The 25665-nt window shown below is 38.9% G+C and overlaps 1 protein-coding gene across 1 annotated transcript in view; it reads right to left on the bottom strand.

Moving 5' to 3' along the window:
* LOC150097118 (dynein beta chain, ciliary-like) overlaps positions 1–25665 on the bottom strand; it is a 225437-nt gene that overhangs the window by 150846 nt on the left and 48926 nt on the right. The window contains exon 4 of the mRNA XM_090407588.1: positions 24401–24636. Coding sequence (XP_090263714.1) covers positions 24401–24636 — 236 coding nt within the window. The remainder of the gene's footprint in view (positions 1–24400; positions 24637–25665) is intronic.

Genomic DNA, 25665 nt, shown 5'->3' with positions numbered 1-25665 from the left:
AAGAAACTCCTTTTCTTTAATTCCAGTTGCTATCTCATCATTCCAGTCTATATTGCAATAATCAAAATCACCCATAATAATCACCTTTTCTTATTTACTTGGCTAATTTGATTGTACATTTCATTATCACCACCATCCACATTACCTGGTCTATAACAACATCCTACCAAGTATTCAATTCCATTCACCTCTATCTCACACACCATACTACCTCACTTGGTGTGAGTCGCTTCGAGAGACTGCCGCTGGAAAGTAGAGAAGTGAATAGAGAGAATGAATCAGATCGAGAGGGGAGTGATGTGGAAGAGCAGGAGAGTAAGACAGGAGAGATTTAAGAAGTGGAAATGAATGGGGAAGTGAGCGGTATGAGTATAGAAAATGAGATAATGGGTGTGCAAGAGGAGGCGGGAAACAGGGAGGCTCAAGGTGGACAGGGGTACACAGCATGAGAAAGGTGGATGCTCCAAGAGGTGGAGAGAGCATGTGAAGGCAGGAAAGTAACGGGATGACCAGGGATCAAGAGGAAACAGATGCAATTGCAAAGGGTTCTAAAATGAAAAAGCAGAAAGGGAAATGGCCCCAGTCCAGCATGGAGAGATCACATCGAGTGAGTGATATCAGTGGAACTAGCTGTCAATCCATAAATGAGTTGATGTGTTTGTATACCAATGTTAGAAGTATAAGAAACAAGGCGGATGAAATGGTTGCACTAATTGCGTCTGTGCACCCAGAGATTGTCAGAATAAGTGAGACATGGTTAGTTGAGGACAACATCCTGAAAGGAATAGAGATGGAAAGGTATGATGTGTTTCGTGAGGATAGAAGGGGTAAAAAGGTAGGGGGAGTGCTATTGATGATAGAGAAAGAATTATGTCCAACAGGGTAGAGATGCAAGAGGGAAATAGGGCCAGTGGTTTTGAGGCAGTATGGTGTGAGATAGAGGTGAATAGAATCAAATACTTGGTGGGATGTTGTTATAGACCTGGTAATGTGGATGGTGGTGATAGTGAAATGTATAGTCAAATAAGCCAAGCAAGTAAGAAAAGGGTGATCATTATGGGTGATTTTAATTATGGCAATATAGACTGGAATGATGAGATAGCAACTGGAAGTAAAGAAAATGACTTTCTTGAGTTTTTGAGGGATAACTACCTCAGACAGTATGTAACAGAGGGCACACTAGGATTAAGGGTCTTGGATTTGGTCATCTCATCGGAGGATGTAATTATCAATCAGGTGTCAAATCATCCACCAATTGGTGAAAGTGACCATGAGGTGATTACCTGGGTGGTTGCGAGCAGTGCAAGGACCCCTGTGAAAAAAGGGTATATGTGGAACTACAAGGGGGGGGGTGATTACGAAGAGCTCATTGGACAGCTTGCAGGTGTAGCATGGAATGGGGAGTTAGCTGGAAAAGAGATCAATGCAGCTTGGGGGATTTTCAAAAACTACTTAGTAGATGCAATGTCTAAATGTATACCATGGGTGAGAAGGCTAAATAAGGTAGGTGTGAGATGGATGAATAAAGAGATTAAGCATGCAATACAGAGAAAAAGGGCATTGTGGAGGCAGCATAAGAGAAGTGGAAGTAACCAATTTCATAAGGTCTACAAAGACCAGGCAAGAAGGGTGACTTGGTTGGTGAGAGTAGCTAAAGAGATGTATGAACAGCAGTTAGCTAATGAAGCCAAAAAGAATCCAATAAAGTTCTTTCGATATGTAGCCAGCAAAAGAAAGAATGATTATGGAAGGATGACATTGATTGGAGAAAATGGTATAAAGACAGCTGTTGCAGAATATGTGGTGGAGATACTTAAAGAGCAGTTCATAAAGATCTTTCAATCTTGTGAATGTGAGTTCATGGAGAGATTAAGAGCAGCTGATGATGGGAAGGAGAGACTGACTGTAAGTAAGCAAGAGGTGTTTAAGGAGTTGAGTAAACTAAATGTAAATAAGGCTGTGGGACTTGATAATATATCACCGTGTATTCTGAAGGAATGTACCAGAGAGTTGACACCTGCCTTGACATATTTTTTTAATATGAGTGTTGCACTTGTCAAGTTCCTAAAGAGTGGAAGGAGGGCAAGATTGTGCCACTTCATAAAGGAGATGATCGAACTCAAGCATCAAACTATAGGCCTATCTGTGTGTCAGGTGTTGTGGTTAAGTTGTTGGAGAAGCTTGTGAGAACTAGGATCCAGAGTTGGGTTGACAACAATGGTATAATCTTTGATGGACAGCATGGATTTGCTAAAGGGAGGTCATGTTTTAGTAATCTACTTTCTTATTACAATAAAGTGACTGCTTCCTTGGACACAGGAGATGGATACACAGTAATATACTTGGATTTCGCAAAAGCTTTTGATAGAGTACCTCATGATAAGTTGACAGTCAAACTAGAACAGATGGGGTTGGATATTAGATAAGTGCATTGGATTGGAGACTGGCTATCTGATAGGTATCAACAAGTTGTGTATGGGGGTGCAATATCCAGGAAAAGGAAAGTCACTAGTGGAGTGCCTCAGGGGTCTGTTTTAGGGCCATTACTATTTAACTTGTATATTAATGATATTGGTGAAGATTTGGATGGAGATATTCAGTTGTTTGCAGATGATGCAAAGTTGGGACGAACCATAAAGAGTAGTGAAGATGTTGTGGCCTTGCAAGAAGACTTGAATAAATTGGGTGATTGGGCAAGCAAATGGGGATGTGAGTTCAATGTTGCAAAATGTAAGGTTTTAAAATTTGGAAAACAAAGATGGGATGCAGAATTTATGCTTGGTGAGAATATATTGTTGGAAGTAGAGGAAATAAGAGATCTGGAGGTGATAGTGGATAAGGATCTAAAATTTCGAGGGGACATTGCCAAAATTATGAAGACAACACAAAGACTTTTGGGAATAATGCAGAGATCACTGACATGTAGAAGTAGGGAGATTCTTGTTCAATTGTATAAGGCTTTGATTAGGCCACACATGGACTATTGTGCCCAGATTTGGTCACCTGGTTTTTAGAAGGATGAAGAGATGTTGGAAAGGGTCCAAAGGCGACTGACTAAAGTAGTTTCTGACCTCTGGAATGTCGAGTATGAGGAAAGATTGAAAAGATGTAATTTGCAGAGTCTAGTGGAGAGAAGGAAGAGGGGAGATATGATAGAGACCTACAAGTTGGTAAGGGGTTGTTATAGGATCAATGGTGGAGAAGTTCTACAGCGAATAGTGGGAGATCAGGGGAGAACCAGAGGTCATCCCTGGAAACTGTATAAAGAGGGTGTGAGAGGCAGGTTTTTTTCGTGCAGAGTTGTGAGTGATTGGAATGCCTTGCCTGAGAGTATGGTGTCTGCAAGGAGTTTGAATGTGTTTAAGACACGGTATGATGAGATGTGTGTGAGATAAAAGGACCTGCTAGATGAGTCTTCGACTCCATGAGGTCTTGTTTAATAATAATAATAATAATAATAATAATAATAATAAAACCACTGGCACTATTTCCCTCTTGCATCTCATCTCCACTTTATATGGACATAACTCTTTCTCTATGATCAATAACACTTTCCCCTCCCTTTTTACCCCCTCTGTCCTCACGAAACACATCATATCCTTCCATCTCTATTCATGTCAGGATGTAATCCTCTTCCAATCATGTCTCACTTATTCCGACAATCTTTGGGTGAACAGAAGCAATTAGTGCAACCATATCATCTGCCTTGTTTCTTATACTTCTAGCATTTGTATACAAACATAACAGCTCATTTCTGGATCTACAGCTAGTTCCACTGATACTACCACTCACTTGATGTGATCTCTCCATGCTCGACTGGGGCCATTTCCCTTTCTGCTTCTTCATTTTAGAACCCTTTGCGATTCCATCTGTTTCCTCTTGATCCCTGGTCATCCCGTTACTTTCCTGCTTTCACATGCTCTCACCACCTCTTGGAGCATCCACCTTTCTCACGCTGTGTACCCCTGTCCACCCTGAGCCTCCCCGTTTCCCTGCTCCTCTTGCACACCCATTCTCTCATTTTCTATACTCATACCACTCACTTCGCCATTCATATCCATTTCTTCAATTTCTCCTGTCTTACTCTCCTGCTCTTCTACATCAGTCCCCTCTCGATCTGATTCATTCTCTCTATTCACTTCTCTACCTTCCAGCAGCAGTCTCTCCAAACGACTCACACCATAACCACTCAAATGCAGTCCATCGCTCCTATACAGCTGACTTCGTCCCTCAAACTCATTCCACACATTAGCAAACTGTACTCCCATCTTCTAACACATTTCAGTCAGCATATTATTCATAATCCTTGCTCTCCGCCTCATTTCACCACAGTCATACCTAGGCAACACGCTAACTACCCTTCCTCTCATATTGCTGTCAAATCATTCGTACCTATTAATACTATTAACTCTTTTACTCGCTCCTGCCTCATATCCTATGCCTCAATCACTCTACTCATTTTAGTGCCTGGAAAACATACCTTGTGCATTCTATCCTCCAGCACACCTTTAATAATGGAGTCGCCATACAACGTCACTTGCTCATCTTTCGTTAACTCTTTCATTCCATCATTATTTATTTTAATAGTTTTTACCTGAATTTTCTTAATTTCATTCCGCACCATTTCAATTCTTGCCTCATCCAATCCAATTCAACTTACGAATCTCACGACCCATTCTCTCTCTATTATTCAATCTTTCTAACTTTCTAACTCTCAACCCCCTCTTCTCACTTTCACTCTCATTCATCCTTCTTTGTTTCCGTACTTTCGGTCCAACATGCATCCAACTTTCGCTATCATTCTTCCCATTTTCACACTCATTCATCTTTCTTTGTTTTTGTACTTTCAGTCCAACATGCATCCAACTTTCGCTATCATTCTTCCCATTTTCACACTCATTCATCTTTCTTTGTTTCTGTTCTTTCAGTCTAGCATGCGTCGAACTTTCGCTATCATTCATTCTTTTTTCGCTATCATCCATTCTTTCGATTTTTTTCACTTTCGATTTCTGCATCACGCCATTTCTAGTTTCATTCGTTCTCTCAATTTCGTTTCCTTCCGCCACTCTCACCTCACTTTCGTCCCTTTTAACATCCATTACGGTTTTCAAATTGCTCTTTTTTTTTTTACTGATTTTGTAACATTTTTTCGCCTCTCTTTCAAACGTGCACCCATTTTCCCTGTGACAGTATCGCTACTAATACTTTCTGTCATCAATTTCATATTTGCATTCATCAATTCCTCATTCAGGTCACACTTCGCACACACCCTCCTTCCATCCTCACCAAATATCCACAAATCATTTATGTAATCGAAAGAATACATATAACAGACCTCACACTTAACGAAACGACTGAAATCTAAATTAAAGTCATGGAATAACAATGCCACCACCATTTTTTGCAGGTTACTAAGTCTAATAATAAAGATTTCGTAATTAAGTTTTGACAAAAAAATTCCCCCACACTAATAAAACCGGTAGCGCACAACGTTTACAGCCTCTCTTACTCAAAAAATTACGCATATATATTTAATTATTCCTAGAAAACTTATCCCAATCAGGAGCTCTTTTTATAAATGTCACTGTGCTTAGGAGAGTACCACTCTTAGTTGTATTATTCTCATTAAAATCTTTATAAGTTATCTCGGATTTTTAAGTCATTACATCTATTTTAAAAAAAAATTATATATATATATATATATATATTTGTCATTAGTAAAGTTGTTTTCAGAATTTTGACTATCCTAACTCAACCACTGACAACATTTGTTTGTTCCTTAGTAAACTTAATCATACTGGATATGGGTTAAATGCTTATGTTAGATTTATCCAGTTTTTATTAACAAGATTACCATTGTGAAGATTATGTTCTTCACAATGGTAATTTGAGTATAACTTTAGATTATAATCTTATAATTTGATTATAACTAAGATAACAGTTATGCCTCCTGCTGGAAAGAGTGGCCAAGTGGTTTTGACTTAGAAGATTAACAGACATTATTATTATTATGAAATACTTCATGGAGGCCATAGACCTGTTCCGATCAACAGAGAATGTAAACAATGTGACAAGCACTATCAAACATTTGCACAGTATCTATCATACTTTGTTCGGCACTCATTCACAGTCATGGCACCCACAACAGACTCTGGCAACCTATTCCATTCATTCACCACCCTTCAAGCAAAAAATCTAGTCCTGATCCCTCACCCCACCCTACTAACTGCACCCTTGCTCAGTTTCAAGTATCGTCCTAGTTCTCCCACAACCAGACCTGATCCAAAAACTTGCCTACGTATTAATCTTGTAAAAACCCTTTGGTAATTGTATGTCTCAATCATATCACCCTTTTTGTTCTGACCTCTGATCCAAGTATGGCACTTTCTGTAATAACATTCTAGATAGAATGGTATTACTAAGTAATCCAGATCTTATTATTATTATTATTATCATAAGACAAGATGGAGTCAAAGACTCATCTAGGAGGTCCTTTTGTGACACACACACACACACACAAGGGCAAGGCATTTTAATCATTCACAACTCTGCATGAAAAGAACCTAATTCTCATTCCGCTACTCACTCCCTCCTTATATGAACTCCCACCATTTTCTGTAAAACTTTTCCAACACAGATCCTATAACAACCTCTTACTAACTTGAAGGTCTCTATCATATCACCCCCCTTCCTCCTATCCACTAGACTCTGTAATATGCATCTTCTCAACCTTTCCTCATATCCAACATTCCAGAAATCAGAAACTACCTTAGTCAGTCACTTCTGACCCTTTCCAACATCTCTTCATCCTTTTCAAAACCAGGTGACCAAATTTGTGCACAGTAGTCGATGTGTGACTTAATCAGAGCCTTATACAATAGAACAAGAATCTCCTTAATTGTACAAGACAGTGTCCTCTGCATCATTCCCAGAATTCTTTGTGTTGTCCTCACAATTTTGACAATGTGCTTCCTAAATTTCAGATCCTTATGCATTATTACCCCAATATTTTTTATTTCCTTCATCTCCAACAATATATTACCACCAAGCATAAATTCTATCGCGTCTTTGTTTCCCAAATTTTAAAATCTTACATTTTGCAACATTGAACTTGCATTCCCATTCCCATGCCCATTCACTCAATCTATTCAAGTCTTCTTGTAAGGCCACAACATCTTCTCTACTTTTCATAGTTCTTCCCACCTTTGCATTATCTGCAAACAACTGAACATCCCATCCAAATCTTCACAAATATCATTAACATACAGGTTAAACAGCAATGGTTCTAAAACAGTCACTAAAAGTCACTAGTGGAGTTTTTTCACTTGGCTATGCTACCGAATACATATTTGGTTTAATCCTTTATTCAAGTGTAAGCAAACAAAGTTTGTGCCTGCAATATTTTCAGGACTGGGACAACTCATGGTAAAGGTGGTATAAGTTCTGATCACTTGCCTTAGTATCTCCCATAATGCAAAGTACATCCCCTTGCAGACATGTATGATGATATGCATTAAGGGCCACTACCTAGACTGGTTTTGACCGTTATTGAGGTCTTGTCAGTGGGAGCTAGACCCAGAGGTGGTGATACTAAGGTCTAAGTAATGCAAAAGTCATATCACTATATACCAGTTGCCAAAAGGTGTCAAAATATTTCAGGTGCAAACTTTGTTTGCTTACATTTGGATAAAGAATAAACCAAATATGTAATCGGTAGCATAGCCAAGTGAAAACACTTCCATCAACTATCTCTAATCCAGAGAATTTTAATAATAAGGTGTTGACACCTTTTGGTAACAGGTATATGGTGATATGACTTTTGCATTACTTTCACCTTAGTATCACCACCTCTGGGTCTGGCCCCCACTGATGTGCTTTTGTGCAGAAGTGGTTGCTTTCCCTGAGATGTGAGAATCTCTGCTCGGGGATAGGTTTTTGACTGTCTCTGAGTTGGGCCACTGCTGAGATTATGGATCTGCTTGGTGGTTGGGTGAGCCTGTAACTGAGTGGAGCCACCGTTGAGATGAATGGTCCTTTGGTCACTAGTGGGGAGTGGGACATTTTTAGAGAGGTCTTTGCTTAAACAGCATCTCAATAAAGGTAGAAACTGGTCTGGGTAGTGGCCCTTCCCTTAATGCAAAGCATCATACATGTTCTCAAGGGGAGTGCTTTGCATTATGAGAGATACTAAGGCAAGTGATCAGAACTTATACCACCTTTACCACAAGTTGCCCCAGTCCTGAAAATATTTCAGGCACAAACTTTGTTTCCTGACACTTGGATAAAGGATTAAACCAAATATGTAATGGGTGACTTTCCTCTTCCGGGATATTGCTCCCCCCATACACAACTTGCTGATACATAGCAGATAGCCAGTCTCCAATCCAATGCATTAATCCAATATCCAACCTCATCCATTCTATAATAAATTTAGTTTAATCCTTTATCCCAGTGAGAGCAAACAAAGTTTGTGCCTGAAAATATCTTCAGGACTGAATACAGTGTTGTACTATCTTACCTGGGTAAGTAGTACAACACCAAGCAACTCGTAGCAAAGGTGGAGCAAGCAACCAACACTCCTATCTCAGTATCTCCCATAATGCAAAACACATCTCCTTGTGGATATGTATACTGTTATGCATTAAGGGATTGGCCACTACCCAGACTAGTTTCAACCTTTATTGAGATCTCTTCAGTGGGAGCCAGGCCTAGAGTTGGAGATACCAGGCAGAAGCAATAGCAAGGTCATCTTTACCTATAGGAGTTGCCAAAAGGTTTGCCACCTTTTTTTTCTTTCAATTTCTCATTCATTCTAGTTTGACCATCAAATTATCATGCAGTAATCTATCAAAAGCTTTTGCAAAATCTACGTCTGCTACTGTGCATCCCTCTCCTCTGTCCAATAAAGCCATCACCTAATTGTGATAGGTAAGTAGATTACTAAAGCATGATCTCCCTATAACAAATCCATGCTTTCCATCAAAGATAATACCATTGTTGTCAGCCCAATTCTGCATCCTAGTTCTCACCTTTTCATTTTTCAATTTCCAAAGATTCAAAATGGAATCTTTGGAAAATGAAAAGAAATAACACTTGACATTATGGGATGTTTCCTTGAGTGCTTTATGGAATTTTCCAAAGGCTATCCAACCAAGTTGAATTCTACGTATAATTTCTTCTTCACAGCCTCCTTCTACTGTGAACTTTTGTTCTGGATAAACATAGGCAGTTACTATATCAATTTCCTGGTGAATTTGTATATTATTATTATTATTATTAACATCAGATCTCCATAGAATGAAAAGATTCATTGTAGGAGGCAAACACTCTCTCTCTCCCTCTCTCTCACGTGCGCATGCACGCATGCATGCACACACACACACACACACACACACACACACACACACACACACACACACACACACACACACACACACAAAAAGTTCATCAAACCATGCTTTAAACTCATTCAATGTATCCACATTCACCAAAATGTCAGGCAACAAAGAACTTATTCCTTATCCCCCTGCTCACACCCTTTTATACAACTATCAAGCATGTTCCCTAGTTCTATCTCCTTCTCCATTCTAAAAAAAATTTCTTCCGCATTCTGGTGACCAGGTTTTCATGGTGATGAGGATATGTTAAAAAGGGCTCAGAGAAGATTAGCAAAGGTTGTCAGTGGTCTTTGGAATGCAGAGTATGAGAGCAGACTGAGAGAATGTAAATTGCAAAACTTCCTGAATAGGAAGAAGAGGTAGGATATGATTGAGACGTAAGCTAGTCATGGGTTATTATCAGGTTGACGTGGAAGAGATTTTTCATAGAATGGAAGAGGGGGATAGAACAAGAGGCCATCACTGGGAACTGTATAAAGGGGGTGTGATCAGAGGAGTGAGGAGCAGGTTCTTTGCATGGAGAGTGGCTGGTGAGTGGAATGCATTGCCTGAGTGTGTTGTGAATGTAGACACATTGAATCATTTTAAGGCACGGTTGGATGAGCATTGTCTGCAATAGTGTGAATCTCCCACAATGAGCTTCTGACTCCAAAGAAGTCGGACGTTAATAATTATAATAATAATAACAACCCTTTACCAACCTGATCTGCTGAAGTATCAGAAATAAAGGAGAGTTTTTGGCATTGGTTAACTCAACTTGGCCAGAAATTATTGGCATCAGCAAGACCACAGTTAGAAAATGATGTAGTTACAAGGATAGAATATAATGGATATTGTATATTCAGTGAAGACAAAGGAAATAAGGCAGGAGGAGAGGAGGGGTATTATTAATGATAGACGAAGAACTTCGATCATGAATGAATAGTGTGAATGGTTTGTGGTATGAGAGGGGGAATGGAGAGAATATTTGTCAGAAATGTTTCATAAGTGAGTGTAAGAAATGCGAGTCATGTTGAGAATGGAAGAATGAAGTGACTGATAATATGGATATAAGGTAGAATTATGGAAGTGTTATGGAGAATATTATAGAATCAGTGAATGATAGTGCATGAAATATGAATGAGAGTTTGAAGGACGTGGTTGAAAGTAATAATGTGGATGATGAGATGCCAGTGCAGAAAGAAATCACATGCTTATGCAGACTCCATCACAGGACAAAATGTGAAATCAAGCAACTGTAGAAATGATTAGTGTGCAGTACAGAAGGGCAGAAAATGAAAGAGAGAGTGAATGGGAAAAGCATAAAAAATGTGAGAAACTGGGAGAAAAGTGATAGTACTGTATGAAGATTCAATGATAGGAAGCATACTTAATTGAGAAAGTGAAAAAAGCATGATTTCCAGTTGCAAAGATAAAGGATGTTAGTGAAACTGTATGTTTGCAGAAGAAAGAAGCAAGCAAGTTAATTATTTTGACAGACACAAATGATTTGAAAGGTGAGAAATATTCAATCAGAGAAAATATTATTATTATTATTATTATGTGACACTTCCAGGGAGCCCAAAGACTCATCGAGGGAGGGCACCTACTCTACAACTCCGTCTCCGCCACTCAACTACCATCGGCATCATCTACACCAACGCCATCTACCACCCACATATGAAAGAGTTAGAAGAAGCAAAAATGAAGAGTAAAAAAGTAAATAAAAATTGAAAGTCTGCTTCCCCGTTTGATAAGACAGAATTAAGAAGAAGAAGGGCCATGATTACTAATGAGTCAATGAGAAGATCATGAAGGAGGAATGTTGTGCAGTTATAGATGTGCGGAGTGAATTTGATGGACACAAGAATCTGTATATGCCTGATGGAGTACACTTAAATGGTTTTGGAGTTTGTGCTTCAAGAAAGTTGTTCAGCAAGAGTTCGGAAGTGGAAAACCAGGGAAATCAGAGATATTGTGTGTGGTGGGGGGGAACAATCAAGAATGTGCTTAGCAACCCATGTGACCAAGTGCAGGAATGATTGCGCAGAAATAGCCAACCCTGAGAGAGATAAGCATGACTGCAGGAATGATTATGAAGAGCTAGATTCACAATCATTCTTTGTGATTGTGAATCTTTCCCAGGTTTCGAATCTGAATGGACAGGTAAGGGTAACTGAGGGCCCATGGAGATGTTGAAATGCATGTAAACGAATACCTGAAGTATCAGAAATAAAAGAGAGGAGTTTTTGGAATTGATCAGTACAAATTGGCCAAAATTTATTGGAATCAGCAAGACCTGGTTGTCAGAGAATGATGTAGTTACAGGGATAGAATGTAATGGATGTTACATTTTCAGAGAAGAAAGAAGAAATAGGGCAGGAGGAGGGGGTATTATTAATGATAGTTGAAGAACCTCAACCAACAAAATTAAAATTAAAAGTTAAGTTAGATTGTAGATTTGATGGAAATGGTTCACTTGAGGCTGTCTGGTGTTGAGATAGAGGCCAATAAAATGAAATATATTGTTGGTTGCTGCTATACACCTGGGAGTCCAGAAGAAGATGTGAATGGCATGCATCAACAGATTAGCACAAGTTGAGCAATTATCATATTAGACTTCAACTATAACAATATAGATTGGAAGGAGGAAAGGGCACATGGCAAAATGGAAATGGAAATGGAATTTATAGTTACTAAGGGATAATTACCTGAGAAGGCACGTATTGGAAAGGACCAGTGGTTTGAGAGCTCTGGATCTGTTAATAGCATCAGAAGATCTGTCTATGACTATATCCCCGATTGGAGATAGAGTTTCTATCTCCAATCGGGGAAAGTGACCATGCAGTCTTGTCCTGGGAGGTTGCTCAACATGTGGAAATTTCAGTCAAGAAAAGGCTTATGCAGAACTACAAAGCTAGCACAATTATGAGAAGTTTAGGAGTCAACTTGAAGCAGTGTCGTGGCATATGAAACAACATGGAATGAATGTCATTAGTGCATAGGAAAGGTCAAGGAGTATTTGAGTGAAGAAGTATCAGAGTGTATACCCAGGGGCAGAAGGATAAACCGAGTATGGATTAAGTAGATGACTAGCCAGTAGCATAGCTAGAGCTGTTACCACCCAGGGTGGTCCGTGAGTTTGCAGCCCCTCTCAATACCAAAAATACTACAAAAAGTCAAAATGACTTAAAGGAAAAAAAATTAAAACACTATCTTTATTTTTGAAGTAAAACTTTAATTTCAACATTGTAAAATGTTATTTTTCTTGCTTTTCTGTTAGCAAAATCGTCGATGACATTGGCGAAATCTATTTCATAGTAATGTAGGCTTAATCAATCAATCAATTCTTAATCAATTTTATGTAGAAAAACTCCTCTCAAAACTAGCAACACTTACAGCAATTGTGAGGAAAATTCACAGCAGTATTACAATATTTGGAACTGAGTTCTCGAGTCTGTATTTTAGAATTAACTGCAAAAGTTCAAAAAGATTCAAAGTGCCGCCCGGGGCGGACCGCCCCCTCTAGCTACGCCACTGTGACTAGCAATATAAAGCAAGAGCTGAAAAAAAAAAAACATTGTGGAAGGAATATAAACAACAAGCTTATTAGCATATCCATGAGCAATATAAAGCAAAAGCGAAAGGTAACTAGTATGGTGAGGAAGGCTAAATGAGATTGAGAGAAAATTAGCTAAGCAGGCCAAAGCAAATCCAAAAGAATTTTTTTCTATGTAGCAAGTAAAAGAAAGAATGATTATAGAAAGATAACTTTACTCAGTGCTGATGGCAGGAATGTGAGAGAAGCAGAAGAAATAGTTCAGTTACTAAGTGATCACTTTTGCAATGGCATATCATCCAGGTGGTGACTTTGCAGTTACTGAGGTGACAGAGACTGATGTGAGCATTGAGGTATATGAACTAGAGGTATTCAGTACAGGAAAACTTCACTTAATACGAATTCGATATGCATGATAATCAGTTAACGCGATTGAGTGAAATGATACTATTTCCCACTTTAAGTGAATGATTAATCAGTTAATGCGATTTTTTTATATTACGCGAAATTTTTTGGCACCAATCTGAAAGAGCCTGTGTAGCTCAGTAGAAGTGGCGTTTGCACTCTACGGCACTTGACCACACAACGAAAGGCATTCAAATCTAGTCGGAGACTAGAGGAACTTTTTCAAGGTCTTTTCTCGACCGGTTCCCAAGTTAGTCGATCTGCGTCACGGGCTAGCGGATTTTTTCCTCCTGGAAACTCAGGCTTTTCGTCCAGCTAACTCAAGAAAATCGCCCATCGAATCCACACTATTTTCAGACATTAAAAATATTGTGTTAGGGTTAGGCACCACGAGATGGCGACACTTGCTAGCCACCTTCTTCACTGCATACCGATTAATTAGTGATAATTTTGGGCCAGCTATCTCTGATTGGGTACCAGTGGAGATTGAACTGCCCACTCAGTCTCCAAAAGTTAGATAGGGCTAAATGGCCTCGCCTACTCCCTATATACGGGAACAAAAAAGTGTTAGCTGATTTTTTGATCTGAAGTGAATGGCGACACTCGGCAGTTGACTCAAAGTTATTATTATTATTATTCAGGCCTCCATGGAGTCAAAAGATTCATTGTGGAAGGTCCTATCTAAGAAACACAAGTCAATCAAGACTCATCGAGGGAGGTCCCTCCTAGCAAACACTAAGTCTATCATACTACTCTTAAACGCATTGACCGTTCTCGCTCTCACCACTCTATCACGCAATGCAGTCCATGGTTCAACCACCCTCCATGCAAAGAAACCACACCTCACCCTCTTTCTCACAGTTTCCTTTCATAACTTCCAGGGATGACCCCTTGTCATGACTCCTTCCCACTGTTCAACGAAGCGAAAGAACTCCCCCGGTGTCAACCCTGTAACCACCTCTCAACAGTTTAAAAGTCTCAATCATATCACCTCTCCTTCTTCTATTCACCAAACTCTGCAGTCCACACTCCCTCAGCTAATCCTCATAACTAACATTGTACAGTCCTGACACCATCTTTGTTATCCACCTTTGTACCCTTTCAACAGTTAATTTATTGCCTTCAAATCCTGGGGCCAGATCTGAGAACAATAGTCTAAGTGTGGTCTGATCAGAGTCTTATACAACGGAATGATCATTGCATACACAAGTGCAAACTTTGTTCTCTTGCTCAATCACTTTTCTTTCCTTATTTTTGCTTTAATTTAGATACCTATAAGGCTTTATTATATTCAACCCATGATATTATTATTATTATTATTATTATTTCCCAAGACCTCATGGAGTCAAAGACTCATCTGGGAGGTCCTTTTATCACACACACACACCGTGTCTCATCATACCGTGTCTTAAACACACTCAAACTCCTTGCAGACAACACACTCTCGGGCAAGGCATTCCAATCATTCACAACCCTGCACGGAAAAAATCTGCCTGTCACTCCCCTACTCACACCCTCTTTATACAGTTTCCAGGGATGACCTCTGGTTTTCCCCTGATCTCCCACTATTCTCTGTAGAACTTCTCCACCATTGATCCTATAACAACCCCTTACCAACTTGTAGGTCTCTATCATATCTCCCCTCTTCCTTCTCTCCACCAGACTCTGCAAATTACATCTTCTCAATCTTTCCTCATATTCAACATTCCAGAGGTCAGAAACTACCTTAGTCAGTCGCCTTTGGCCCCTTTCCAACATCTCTTCATTCTTCTGAAAACCCGGTGACCAAATCTGGGCACAATAGTCCATGTGTGGCCTAATCAAAGCCTTATACAATGGAACAAGAATCTCCCTACTTCTACACGTTAGTGTCCTCCGCATCATTCCCAGAAGTCTTTGTGTTGCCTTCACAATTTTGGCGATGTGTCCCCTTAATTTTAGATCCTTATTGACTATCACCCCCAGATCTCTTATTTCCTCTACGTCCAACAATATATTTTCACCAAGCATAAATTCTGCATCCCATCTTTGTTTTCCAAATGTTAAAACCTTACATTCTGCAACATTGAACTCACATCCCCATTTCTGTGCCCAATCACTCAATTTATTCAAGTCTTCTTGCAAGGCCACAACATCTTCACTACTCAAAAAAAAGAGAAAGAAAGAGAAATATGGAAAAGAGAAAGACTGATAAAGAAAGCAGCAGTAATAAAAAGAGAAGAAAAGTAATTACGTTAGAGGAAAAGCTGGAAGTCATTAAGAGACATGAAATTGGCACTGGTAATACAAAGATTGTGCAAGACCTGGGATACAGCGAGTCTACAGTTTTGACTATATTAAATAAGTGCAAAGAATAAAAGAACAAGGAAAAGTTACTACTGCTTCTTTGAGAATGCAGATACCAGAAATAGAAGCCATTTAATGATCAAGATGGAACGTTTTCTATCACTCTAGATTGAGGATTGTAACCAAAAAAAGAATACTTCTTAGTACACGGTATATTCAGGCAAAAACGCTAAATATTTTTGCATCACTGAAAGAGACCAAATTTCAAGAGGAATGTGAAAGCTTTACTGCGAGTTTAAGGATAGTTTGACCGTTTTAGAAATCGAGATGGATTGCATCATAACGTAAGAATAACTGAGGAATCTGCTAGTGCTGATAAAGATTTTGCAGTCAATTTTCCTGAAGAAAGGAGGGCAAGATTGTGCCACTTCATAAAGGAGGTGATCGAACTCAAGCATCAAACTATAGGCCTATCTGTGTGTCACGTGTTGTGGTTAAGTTGTTGGAGAAGCTTGTGAGAACTAGGATCCAGAGTTGGGTTGACAACAGTGGTATAATCTTTGATGGACAGCATGGATTTGCTAAAGGGAGGTCGTGTTTTAGTAATCTACTTACTTATTACAATAAAGTGACTGCTTCCTTGGACAGAGGAGAAGGATACACAGTAATATACTTGGATTTCGCAAAAGCTTTTGATAGAGTGCCTCATGATAAGTTGACAGTCAAACTAGAGCAGATGGGGTTGGATATTAGATTAGTGCATTGGATTGGAGACTGGCTATCTGATAGGTATCAACAAGTTGTGTATGGGGGTGCAATATCCAGGAAAAGGAAAGTCACTAGTGGAGTGCCTCAGGGATCTGTTTTAGGGCCATTACTATTTAACTTGTATATTAATGATATTGGCGAAGATTTGGATGGAGATATTCAGTTGTTTGCAGATGATGCAAAGTTGGGACGAACCATAAAGAGTAGTGAAGATGTTGTGGCCTTGCAAGAAGACTTGAATAAATTGAGTGATTGGGCAAGCAAATGGGGATGTGAGTTCAATGTTGCAAAATGTAAGGTTTTAAAATTTGGAAAACAAAGATGGGATGCAGAATTTATGCTTGGTGAAAATATATTGTTGGAAGTAGAGGAAATAAGAGATCTGGGAGTGATAGTGGATAAGGATCTAAAATTTAGGGGTCACATCGCCAAAATTGTGAAGACAACACAAAGACTTCTGGGAATGATGAGGAGGACACTGACATGTAGAAGTAGGGAGATTCTTGTTCCATTGTATAAGGCTTTGATTAGGCCACACATGGACTATTGTGCCCAGATTTGGTCACCTGGTTTTCAGAAGGATGAAGAGATGTTGGAAAGGGTCCAAAGGCGACTGACTAAGGTAGTTTCTGACCTCTGGAATGTCGAGTATGAGGAAAGATTGAAAAGATGTAATTTGCAGAGTCTAGTGGAGAGAAGGAAGAGGGGAGATATGATAGAGACCTACAAGTTGGTAAGGGGTTAGTGGGAGATCAGGGGAGAACCAGAGGTCATCCCTGGAAACTGTATAAAGAGGGTGTGAGTAGGGGAGTGAGAGGCAGGTTTTTTTCGTGCAGAGTTGTGAATGATTGGAATGCCTTGCCTGAGAGTGTGGTGTCTGCAGGGAGTTTGAATGTGTTTAAGACCCGGTATGATGAGATGTGTGTGAGATAAAAGGACCTCCTAGATGAGTCTTTGACTCCATGAGGTCTTGTTTAATAATAATAATAATAATAATAATAATAATAATAATTCAGGAGGATGATTATGACGATCATCATATTTAACCTCGACGAAACTGGTCTCTTCTAGAAGCATATGCCAACAAAAACTTTCCTAGCTAAAACTAAAGTATCTCAACCAGGATACAAAGTATCTAAAGATCATCTTACACTTTTTATTAGGAGACAATGCAGAAAGCTACTTTAAACTCAAGCCTATGTTAGTTTATCATGCACAAAATCCAAGATCATGAAGAGAATGTAACCAACAAAAACTGCCAATAATTTGGAAATCAAATGAGAAGACTTGGGTGACCAAAACTCTTTTAAAGGAGTGATTCAACTTATTTTTGTCCTTCAGTTGCAGTAGTCTATAACCAAAAAAAGAAAAATAATCTTACCTTTAAAGTCCTTTTGTTATTGGATAATGCTCCCAGTCATCCTAGGGAACTTGCTGATCTTAATGAAAATGTGAAGATTGTTTTTTTTTGCCCCGAAATACAATTTCTTTACTTCAGTCAATGGACCAAGGGGTCATATCATCGTTTAAAGCATACTACCTTTGTAGAACCTTTACCCAGGCTCTTGTTGCATTCTCTTTACTCATTGCTTCAAGAGCCTGGGTAAAAGCAGTAGAAAATATTCATTTAGCATGGAAAGAAGTCACTGCCAGCAATATGACAGCCATGTGACAGAAGGTCTTACTTCACTGTGTAAATGAGTTCATTGGTTTTAATAACCCATCTGATAACATTATTGAAGAAATCAGCACAATTGGAAAAGAACTTGGATTTAATGACCTTGATGAAGATGTGAGAAACTTGCTTGATTTCCATTCAGAACAGTTCAGTAAGAATGATCTTCAACTAGAAGAACAAAGTGCATATGAAGAAGAAGAAGAAGAAGATAAGGAGTGCAAACAAGAACAAACTGTTATGACTAAGAAGCTAACTGCAAACAAACTTGAGCTAGTTTCCAATCACATTGAGCATGCTAAGGAAATTTTGTTTGATGCTGATCCTGATATGGAACAAATTGCATGACAAGGTGAAAAAGCCGAGCACTATTCAAACATCTTTACTTATTTTTTTTGTAAAAAAAATAGTAGCTTAATCAAATGCTTAGATATTAAATAAATTTTTAAGCAATTGATTTTTATTAACTTTGATGCTTTTATCTCTAATATAGCTTATAATTTTTTTTTTCAAATTTACACTAACTGATGAATGAATTATAATTATGCCTATTGTTTATTGTATTTGCTTAACGCGATTTCACTTAGCATGCATTAATTGAGGGATTAATTAATTGCATTAAGTGAGGTTTTTCTGTATATTGAAAAATACCAATGTGAATACAGTAGTAGACCTGGACAGTATGTCAGCTTACGTGCTACAAGAATGTGCAAGTGGACTAGTAGTGTCTTTGATGAAGTTCTTTAATCTAAGTCTCAGCCCTGGCAAAGTTCCAAATGAGTGGAAACATACATAAAAGTGGCATCAAGACAGAAGTAGCAAATTACAGACCAATTGGTATCTCTGGAGTGATGCTGGAAAAGTTGGTAAAAAGTGAAATTCAGGAATGGATAGATAGGAATATGATACTTTATAGGGGAAGCATGGCTTTGTAAAAGGTAGATCTTGCCTCAGTATTTCATATCCAAACACAAGTAGTACAGTAGTAAGTAAGTGGTACAACATGATTTACAACAAATTAGGATACATTACAATGAGATCAGCTTAAATTTGGTAGGTGAATTATACAGGGAATAATAATTAAATATGAAAAAAAGGAAACTATACATAACTTATATATAATAAATATGGTCAGATGTTCCTCCATTATCTTGCACAATCAATTGCTCTTTCTGTGCAGGATATAAGCTCCTCTTTTGTGCAAGGCAATGGAAGAAAGGGACAAGAAAGAAGGTGTTCCATGGACTGGGTTGTCCCACACTCAGAATTGTCTGGGCCAGTGAGGTAGCCTTTTGATGAGGTTTTGTTTGCAGTGTCCTGTCATTCGAAGTCTGTTGAGGCTTTTCCAAGTATTCCAGTCCAAGTGGGCACCATGTGGAAGATGTTCGGCTGTTGGAATACCAGTATTATTTTCAGGGTATAGTGCAAGCCATTGTTGAAGTCTTGTCTCTGGGAGGTTTTTAGTTGGTTCAACAGTTGCCAGGAAGCTATGTCGGGATCTTAGTCTTTGGGGCACTGCGGTCTGGCCGAATAGTGGATGGCGTTCATCATTCATTTGTCTGCTTCTTTCATCAGCTGAGAATGCAGCTCTTTGAATTGAAGGGAAGTGCAATACCAGTCAACGTATACAGGTCTTTTAGTGGTGTTGGTTTCAGGCATCCTGTAATTAAGCAGCAGCTTTCATTCAATGCTGGATCAAGTTTTTCAGCATGGCAGGATCTGGACCATACTGGGCAGGGGTATTCAGCAGAAGAATAGCAAAGGGCCAAGGCATAAGATCTCAGTGTGCTAGACTCTGCACCCCATTTGGAGGAGGTAACCTTTCTTAGTATGTTGTTTCATGCATTCACTTTTGCCTTTGTTTTTTCTATGTGGGTTTTATATGAGAGTGTGATTGAGAGTCACACCGAGGTAGATTGGGTTCCAGGAATGTTTTATATTAGAGCCTTCCCAAGAAATCTGTAGCTTTCTGTTGGCTTCCTTATTGTTAAGGTGGAAAGGGCCAGTCTGGGTTTTCAAGGGGTTTGGTTTTAGTTGACTGCTGGTATAGTATGTGGTTAGACTATTTAAGGCAAGTGATAGAGTAGTTTCAATGGACTTGAAATTTTTTGACTGAGTAGCTATGGCAAGGTCATCAGCATAGATAAAATTTCTAGTTCCTGGAAAGATGGGGAGATCACTGACATAGATGTTGAAAAGTAATGGTGATAACACACTTCTCTAATCCCCAGGTCTCAATAAAAGCGTCTGTTTTCCAAGAGTCGTTGGATCAGGAGGACAAGGCGAGAGTCTCTAGTTATTCTGTATATTTTATTTCTGAGTGTGAGATGGTTTATGGTATCATATGCTGCAGTTAGGTCTACAAAGACTGCTCCTGTGGCTAGTTTTTGATCATAACCATTTTCTATATATTGAGTGAGGTTAAGAATTTGTGATGTGCAGGATTTGCCTGGTCTAAAGCCAGTCTGCTCAGCAATAAGATGGGGGTTCGATTAGGGGTTGTAGCCTATTCAAAATTAATCGTTCATAGAGTTTAAAGAGGTTGCTGAGTAGTGATATAGGTCTGTAATTTTTTGCTTCTGTTGGAGTTTTCCCTAGTTTCAGCAAGGCCACCACTTTGGCATGCCTCCAGATAGTTGGTATCCTTAGGGTTCTGAGACAAGTGTTGTATAAGTTTAATAACCACTCTTTAGTGCTGGTTCCAAAATGTTTAATCTGTTCATTACAGACATCAACAAGGCCTGCAGCTTTTCTAGGTTTTAATAGGTTTATGGCAGTGTTGAGTTCAGTGATGGTGAAATCTGAGTTAATCATATTTTGTTCCTCACTTGGGGTTCTAAGTATCTTCTTTTTTGTGTGCTTTTTAGGGAATTTTCCATTCAGCAGCAGCTGGTGAGCAATTTGATTGGCTGTTACCTGCAGATGCTCATATGGCTTAGTGAAATCCTTCCTAATTCTGTTGATAAAGTTCCATGCCTTTCTGCTACTATGGGTCATATCAAGGGCTTCTATTTCTTTTTTCCATGAGGAATGCTTTTCCTCTGCCATCTTGAGCATAATTTTTCTCTTGCTTGGATAGTCTCTTCTGAGAAGGGGTTGGTGTTGTAAAGTTGTAAGTAATCAGCATACCAGGCTTATATGTCACTAGAAAGGCCTGGAATGTAGTTTGTGTGGCATCCTCGTGGGATGTGTTTGGTGTAGATTTTCCTCAGTATTTTTATGAATTCGGGTTATTCTTGAGGGTTTGGAGGGACTTATTCTATGAAGCAGTCAAGATCTTCTATGAAACCCTTCCAATTAGCTTTTTGGAAATTAAATCATCGTCTGTAAGGCATAATTGCTGGGTTGAATTGAAGCATTATAGGTCTATGTTGAGTATGTGGAATCGGATTTAAAACCTATTTAACACAGATGTTGGATATTTTTGAGCTAACAAATATGAGGTCAGGGTATGATATAGAACAAGTATGATAGCTGATATGTGTAGTATGTGGCCTCCCTCAAGGTCTCTCTTAATAATAATAATAATATGTCATCAAGTCCTATTGCCTTACTGACATCCAGCTTATTTAACTCCTCATATACATCTTGCTCACTCATCATTAAGTCTTCATTCATTTCATTCTCTACATTTGAGTTTCTAATTTCACATTGATGAAACATCCTGCTCACTGAACACCTCAACTATGTCTAATCTCCCACTTTCATCCATTAACGTCATCTTACAATAATCATTCTTCCTTCTACTTGCACATATTGAAAAAACAGATGAGAATTTTTCTTGGCCTGATTTGCTAATTTTTCCTCGTAGTGCACTTTTGTTGTCCTTACCAAATGAGTTACTCTTCTAGCCTGCTCTTTATACTCTTCATGCAACTGATTATCATCATCATTCATCTTGTACTGCCTCTAAAATATCTTATGCTTCTTCTTCCAGAGTTATGCTTAATCCCCTCATTCATCCATTTTACACTTACCTTACTCAGCCTTTTGACTTTTGGAATACATTCATACATCGATACTGGTATGAATTTCTTTGTCAGTTCCCAAGCAGCATTTATTTCCCTAGTGCTCAACTCCTCATTTAATGCTCTACCTCCAAGCTGTCTGCTAAGCTTGATATAATCATCAGCCTTGTACTTACTCATAGATCCTTTCCTCACAGAAGACAACTAGAGAAATTCAATTTCCATATTCCCAAATACGATCTCTTAATTCCAATCTATACTGACATTAAATTTGCTCATAATATTCACCATTGTTCCTTGTTCACTAACCGGAGTTGCTTATACCTTTCTTCATTGACATCCTCCACATTCCCTGGCCTATGGCAACATCCAACTAAATATACCTGCCTGTCAACCTCCACCTCACTCTGCACTACCTCATAATTTTTAATATGAGTCTTGCACTTGGTCAAGTTCCTAAGGAGTGGAAGGAAGGCAAGATTGTGCTTCATAAAGGAGGTGATCGAACTCAAATTATAGGCCTATCCGTGTGTCAGGTGTTGTGGTTAAGTTGTTGGAGAAGCTTGTGGGAACTAGGATCCAGAATTGGTTTGACAACAATGGTATTATCTTTGATGGACAGCATGGATTTGCTAAAGTGAGGTCATGTTTTAGTAATCTACTTACTTATTACAATAAAGTGACTGCTTCTTTGGACAGAGAAGAAGGATACACAGTATACTTGGATTTCGCAAAAGCTTTTGATAGAGTACCTCATGATAAGTTGACAGTCAAACTAGAGCATATGGGGTTGGATATTAGATTAGTGCATTGGATTGGAGACTGGCTATCTGATAGGTATCAACAAGTTGTGTATGGGGGTGCAATATCCAGGAAAAGGAAAGTCACTAGTGGAGTGCCTCAGGGGTCTGTTTTAGGGCCATTACTATTTAACTTGTATATTAATGATATTGGTGAAGATTTGGATGGAGATATTCAGTTGTTTGCAGATGATGCAAAGTTGGGACGAACCATAAAGAGTAGTGAAGATGTTGTGGCCTTGCAAGAAGACTTGAATAAATTGAGTGATTGGGCACGGAAATGGGGATGTGAGTTCAATGTTGCAGAATGTAAGGTTTTAACATTTGGAAAACAAAGATGGGACGCAGAATTTATGCTTGGTGAGAATATATTGTTGGAAGTAGAGGAAATAAGAGATCTGGGGGTGATAGTGGATAAGGATCTAAAATTTAGGGGACACATCGCCAAAATTATGAAGACAACACAAAGGCTTCTGGGAATGATGCAGAGGATACTGATGCGTAGAAGTAGGGAGATTCTTGTTCCGTTGTATAAGGCTTTGATTAGGCCACACATGGACTATTGTGCCCAGATTTGGTCACCGGGTTTTCAGAAGGATGAAAAGATGTTGGAAAGGGTCCAAAGGCGACTGACTAAGGCAGTTTCTGACCTCTGGAATGTTGAATATGAGGAAAGATTGAGAAGATGTAATTTGCAGAGTCTGGTGTAGAGGAGGAAGAGGGGAGATATGATAGAGACCTACAAGTTGGTAAACAGTTTTTATGAGATCAATGGTGGAGAAGTTCTACAGAGAATAGTGAGAGATAAGGGGAGAACCAGAGGTCATCCCTGGAAACTGTATAAAGAGGGTGTGAGAGGCAGGTTTTTTTCCTGCAGAGTTGTGAATGATTGGAATGCATTGCCTGAGAGTGTCGTGTCTGCAAGGAGTTTGAGTGTGTTTAAGACATGGTATGATGAGATGTGTATGTGATAAAAGAACCTCCCAGATGAGTCTTTGACTCCATGAGGTCTTGGGGAAATAATAATAATAATAATAATAATAATAATAATAACCATTTTCACTGTTTACCCCTTTCATGTCTACCTTATGTGGACATAATTCTCTTGCTATCATCAGCAGACCCCCCCCCCCCTTCCTGTCCTTTCTATTCTTGAGAAAAACCCTTCCATTTCTATTCCCATTAGGATATCATCTTCATTCAGCCATTTTTCACTTATTCCAATGATTTTGGGGCAAATAAATTCAATCAATGAAACAATTTCATCTCCATATCTGATACACCTGGCATTTGTAAATAAACACAGCAGTTTACTTTCGAGTCTATAAGCAGCCCTACCCAAGCAACTTGTTGGATGTGATTTTCCCAGCACACCTGTTGTTTATTATATTGCATTTATATATACATAGTAATTTTTCCTTGCCTATATGCATAATATCTTGATAAAACTGTTATATTGGGTGAAACATATTGGTAATCAATGCATGTGAAATCTGTGACAACAAAACTCAGCACTCAGTTATTCTAATTCAAAAACTAATGCAAGACATTTATAGACATACCTGCTCATAAATGAAGTCCAAATTTTCCTGATGTTTGTGCCAAAATTCCAATTCAGTCAGAGGTTCTAGAAACTTCCCATCATGAAATGGTTCTTCAGATGTCATTTGCTTTACTGCATTCACTTCTTGAGTCCAATCAATGATTACACTCTCAATAGAAAAGATTAGCTTACATAGTTGATTATCAGCGATACTGCTCCTAAAAATGTTTTTAGTTTCTATTAGGAGAGAGAGAACTAATAAAAATGAAAGTGATTAAAAAGAAGTAGTGAATAACTCAGGAGTGACACTCTATAGAGTTCGCAGTATTAAACGTATGGTGGATGAGAAAATGCATGATATTTATTTAACAGTAGGAAGATGCTGGAAGTTTTTTCCCACTTGGTTAGACTATAATAAATTTAGTTTAATCCTTGATCCAAGTGTAAGCAAACAAAGTTTGTGCCTGAAGTATCTTCAGGACTGAGGCAACTCGTGGTAATGGTGGACCAAGCTCTCATTACTGCCTGTCTCAGTATTTCCCATAATGCAAAGCACATCTCCTTGCAGACATGTATAATGCTATGCATTAAGGGAAGGGGCACTACGGAGAGCGGTTTCGACCTTTATTGAATGTTCACCTACAGGTCAAACTCCAAAAACTCAGTGTTGTTCACCTCGGTAACAGGATCACCCTGCCACTGAGAAGAACTCTCAGAACCAGTTGGCTCTACACATGGCAGGCGCACCCCAGCACCGAGCAGAGCCATTTATGTGCTCATATCTTATTCGAGGGTAACAGCAAAAGCCGTGCCTCAGTTAACTTCACAGGCTACAGCATTGCCATTTATTACCCCCGCCCCACCCAGGACCTGGGTGACGGCAACAGGTGAGCCTCAGTTAAAACTTCATGGCTACAGCATTGCCATTCATTACCCAAACTTCCAACCAGTTTTGACCTTTATTGAGGTCTCGTTAGTTGGAGCCAGACCCAGAAGTGGTGATACTAAGGCAGAAGCAATGGAGAAGTCATATTTACCTATATGAGTTGCCAAAAGGTGTACCACCTTCATATTAAATTACTCTAGATTAAGAGAAAGATGTTGGAAGTTTTTTCCCACTTGGTTAGACTATAAGAAATTTAGTTTAACCAAGTGTAAGCAAACAAAGTTTGTGCCTGAAGTATCTTCAGGATTGAGGCAACTCGTGGTAAAGGTGGACAAAGCTCTCATAGGTAAATATGACTTCTCCATTGCTTCTGCTTTAGTATCACCACTTTTGAGTCT

The sequence above is a fragment of the Typopeltis vanoorti genome, chromosome 17, assembly GCF_054136105.1.
Source record: "Typopeltis vanoorti isolate ZY-2024b chromosome 17, IOZ_Tvanoo_1.0, whole genome shotgun sequence".
NCBI classification, from domain to species: domain Eukaryota; kingdom Metazoa; phylum Arthropoda; class Arachnida; order Uropygi; family Thelyphonidae; genus Typopeltis; species Typopeltis vanoorti.
The sequence above is the reverse complement of the archived record's forward strand: the minus strand, read 5'-3'. Positions and strand labels throughout refer to the sequence as shown.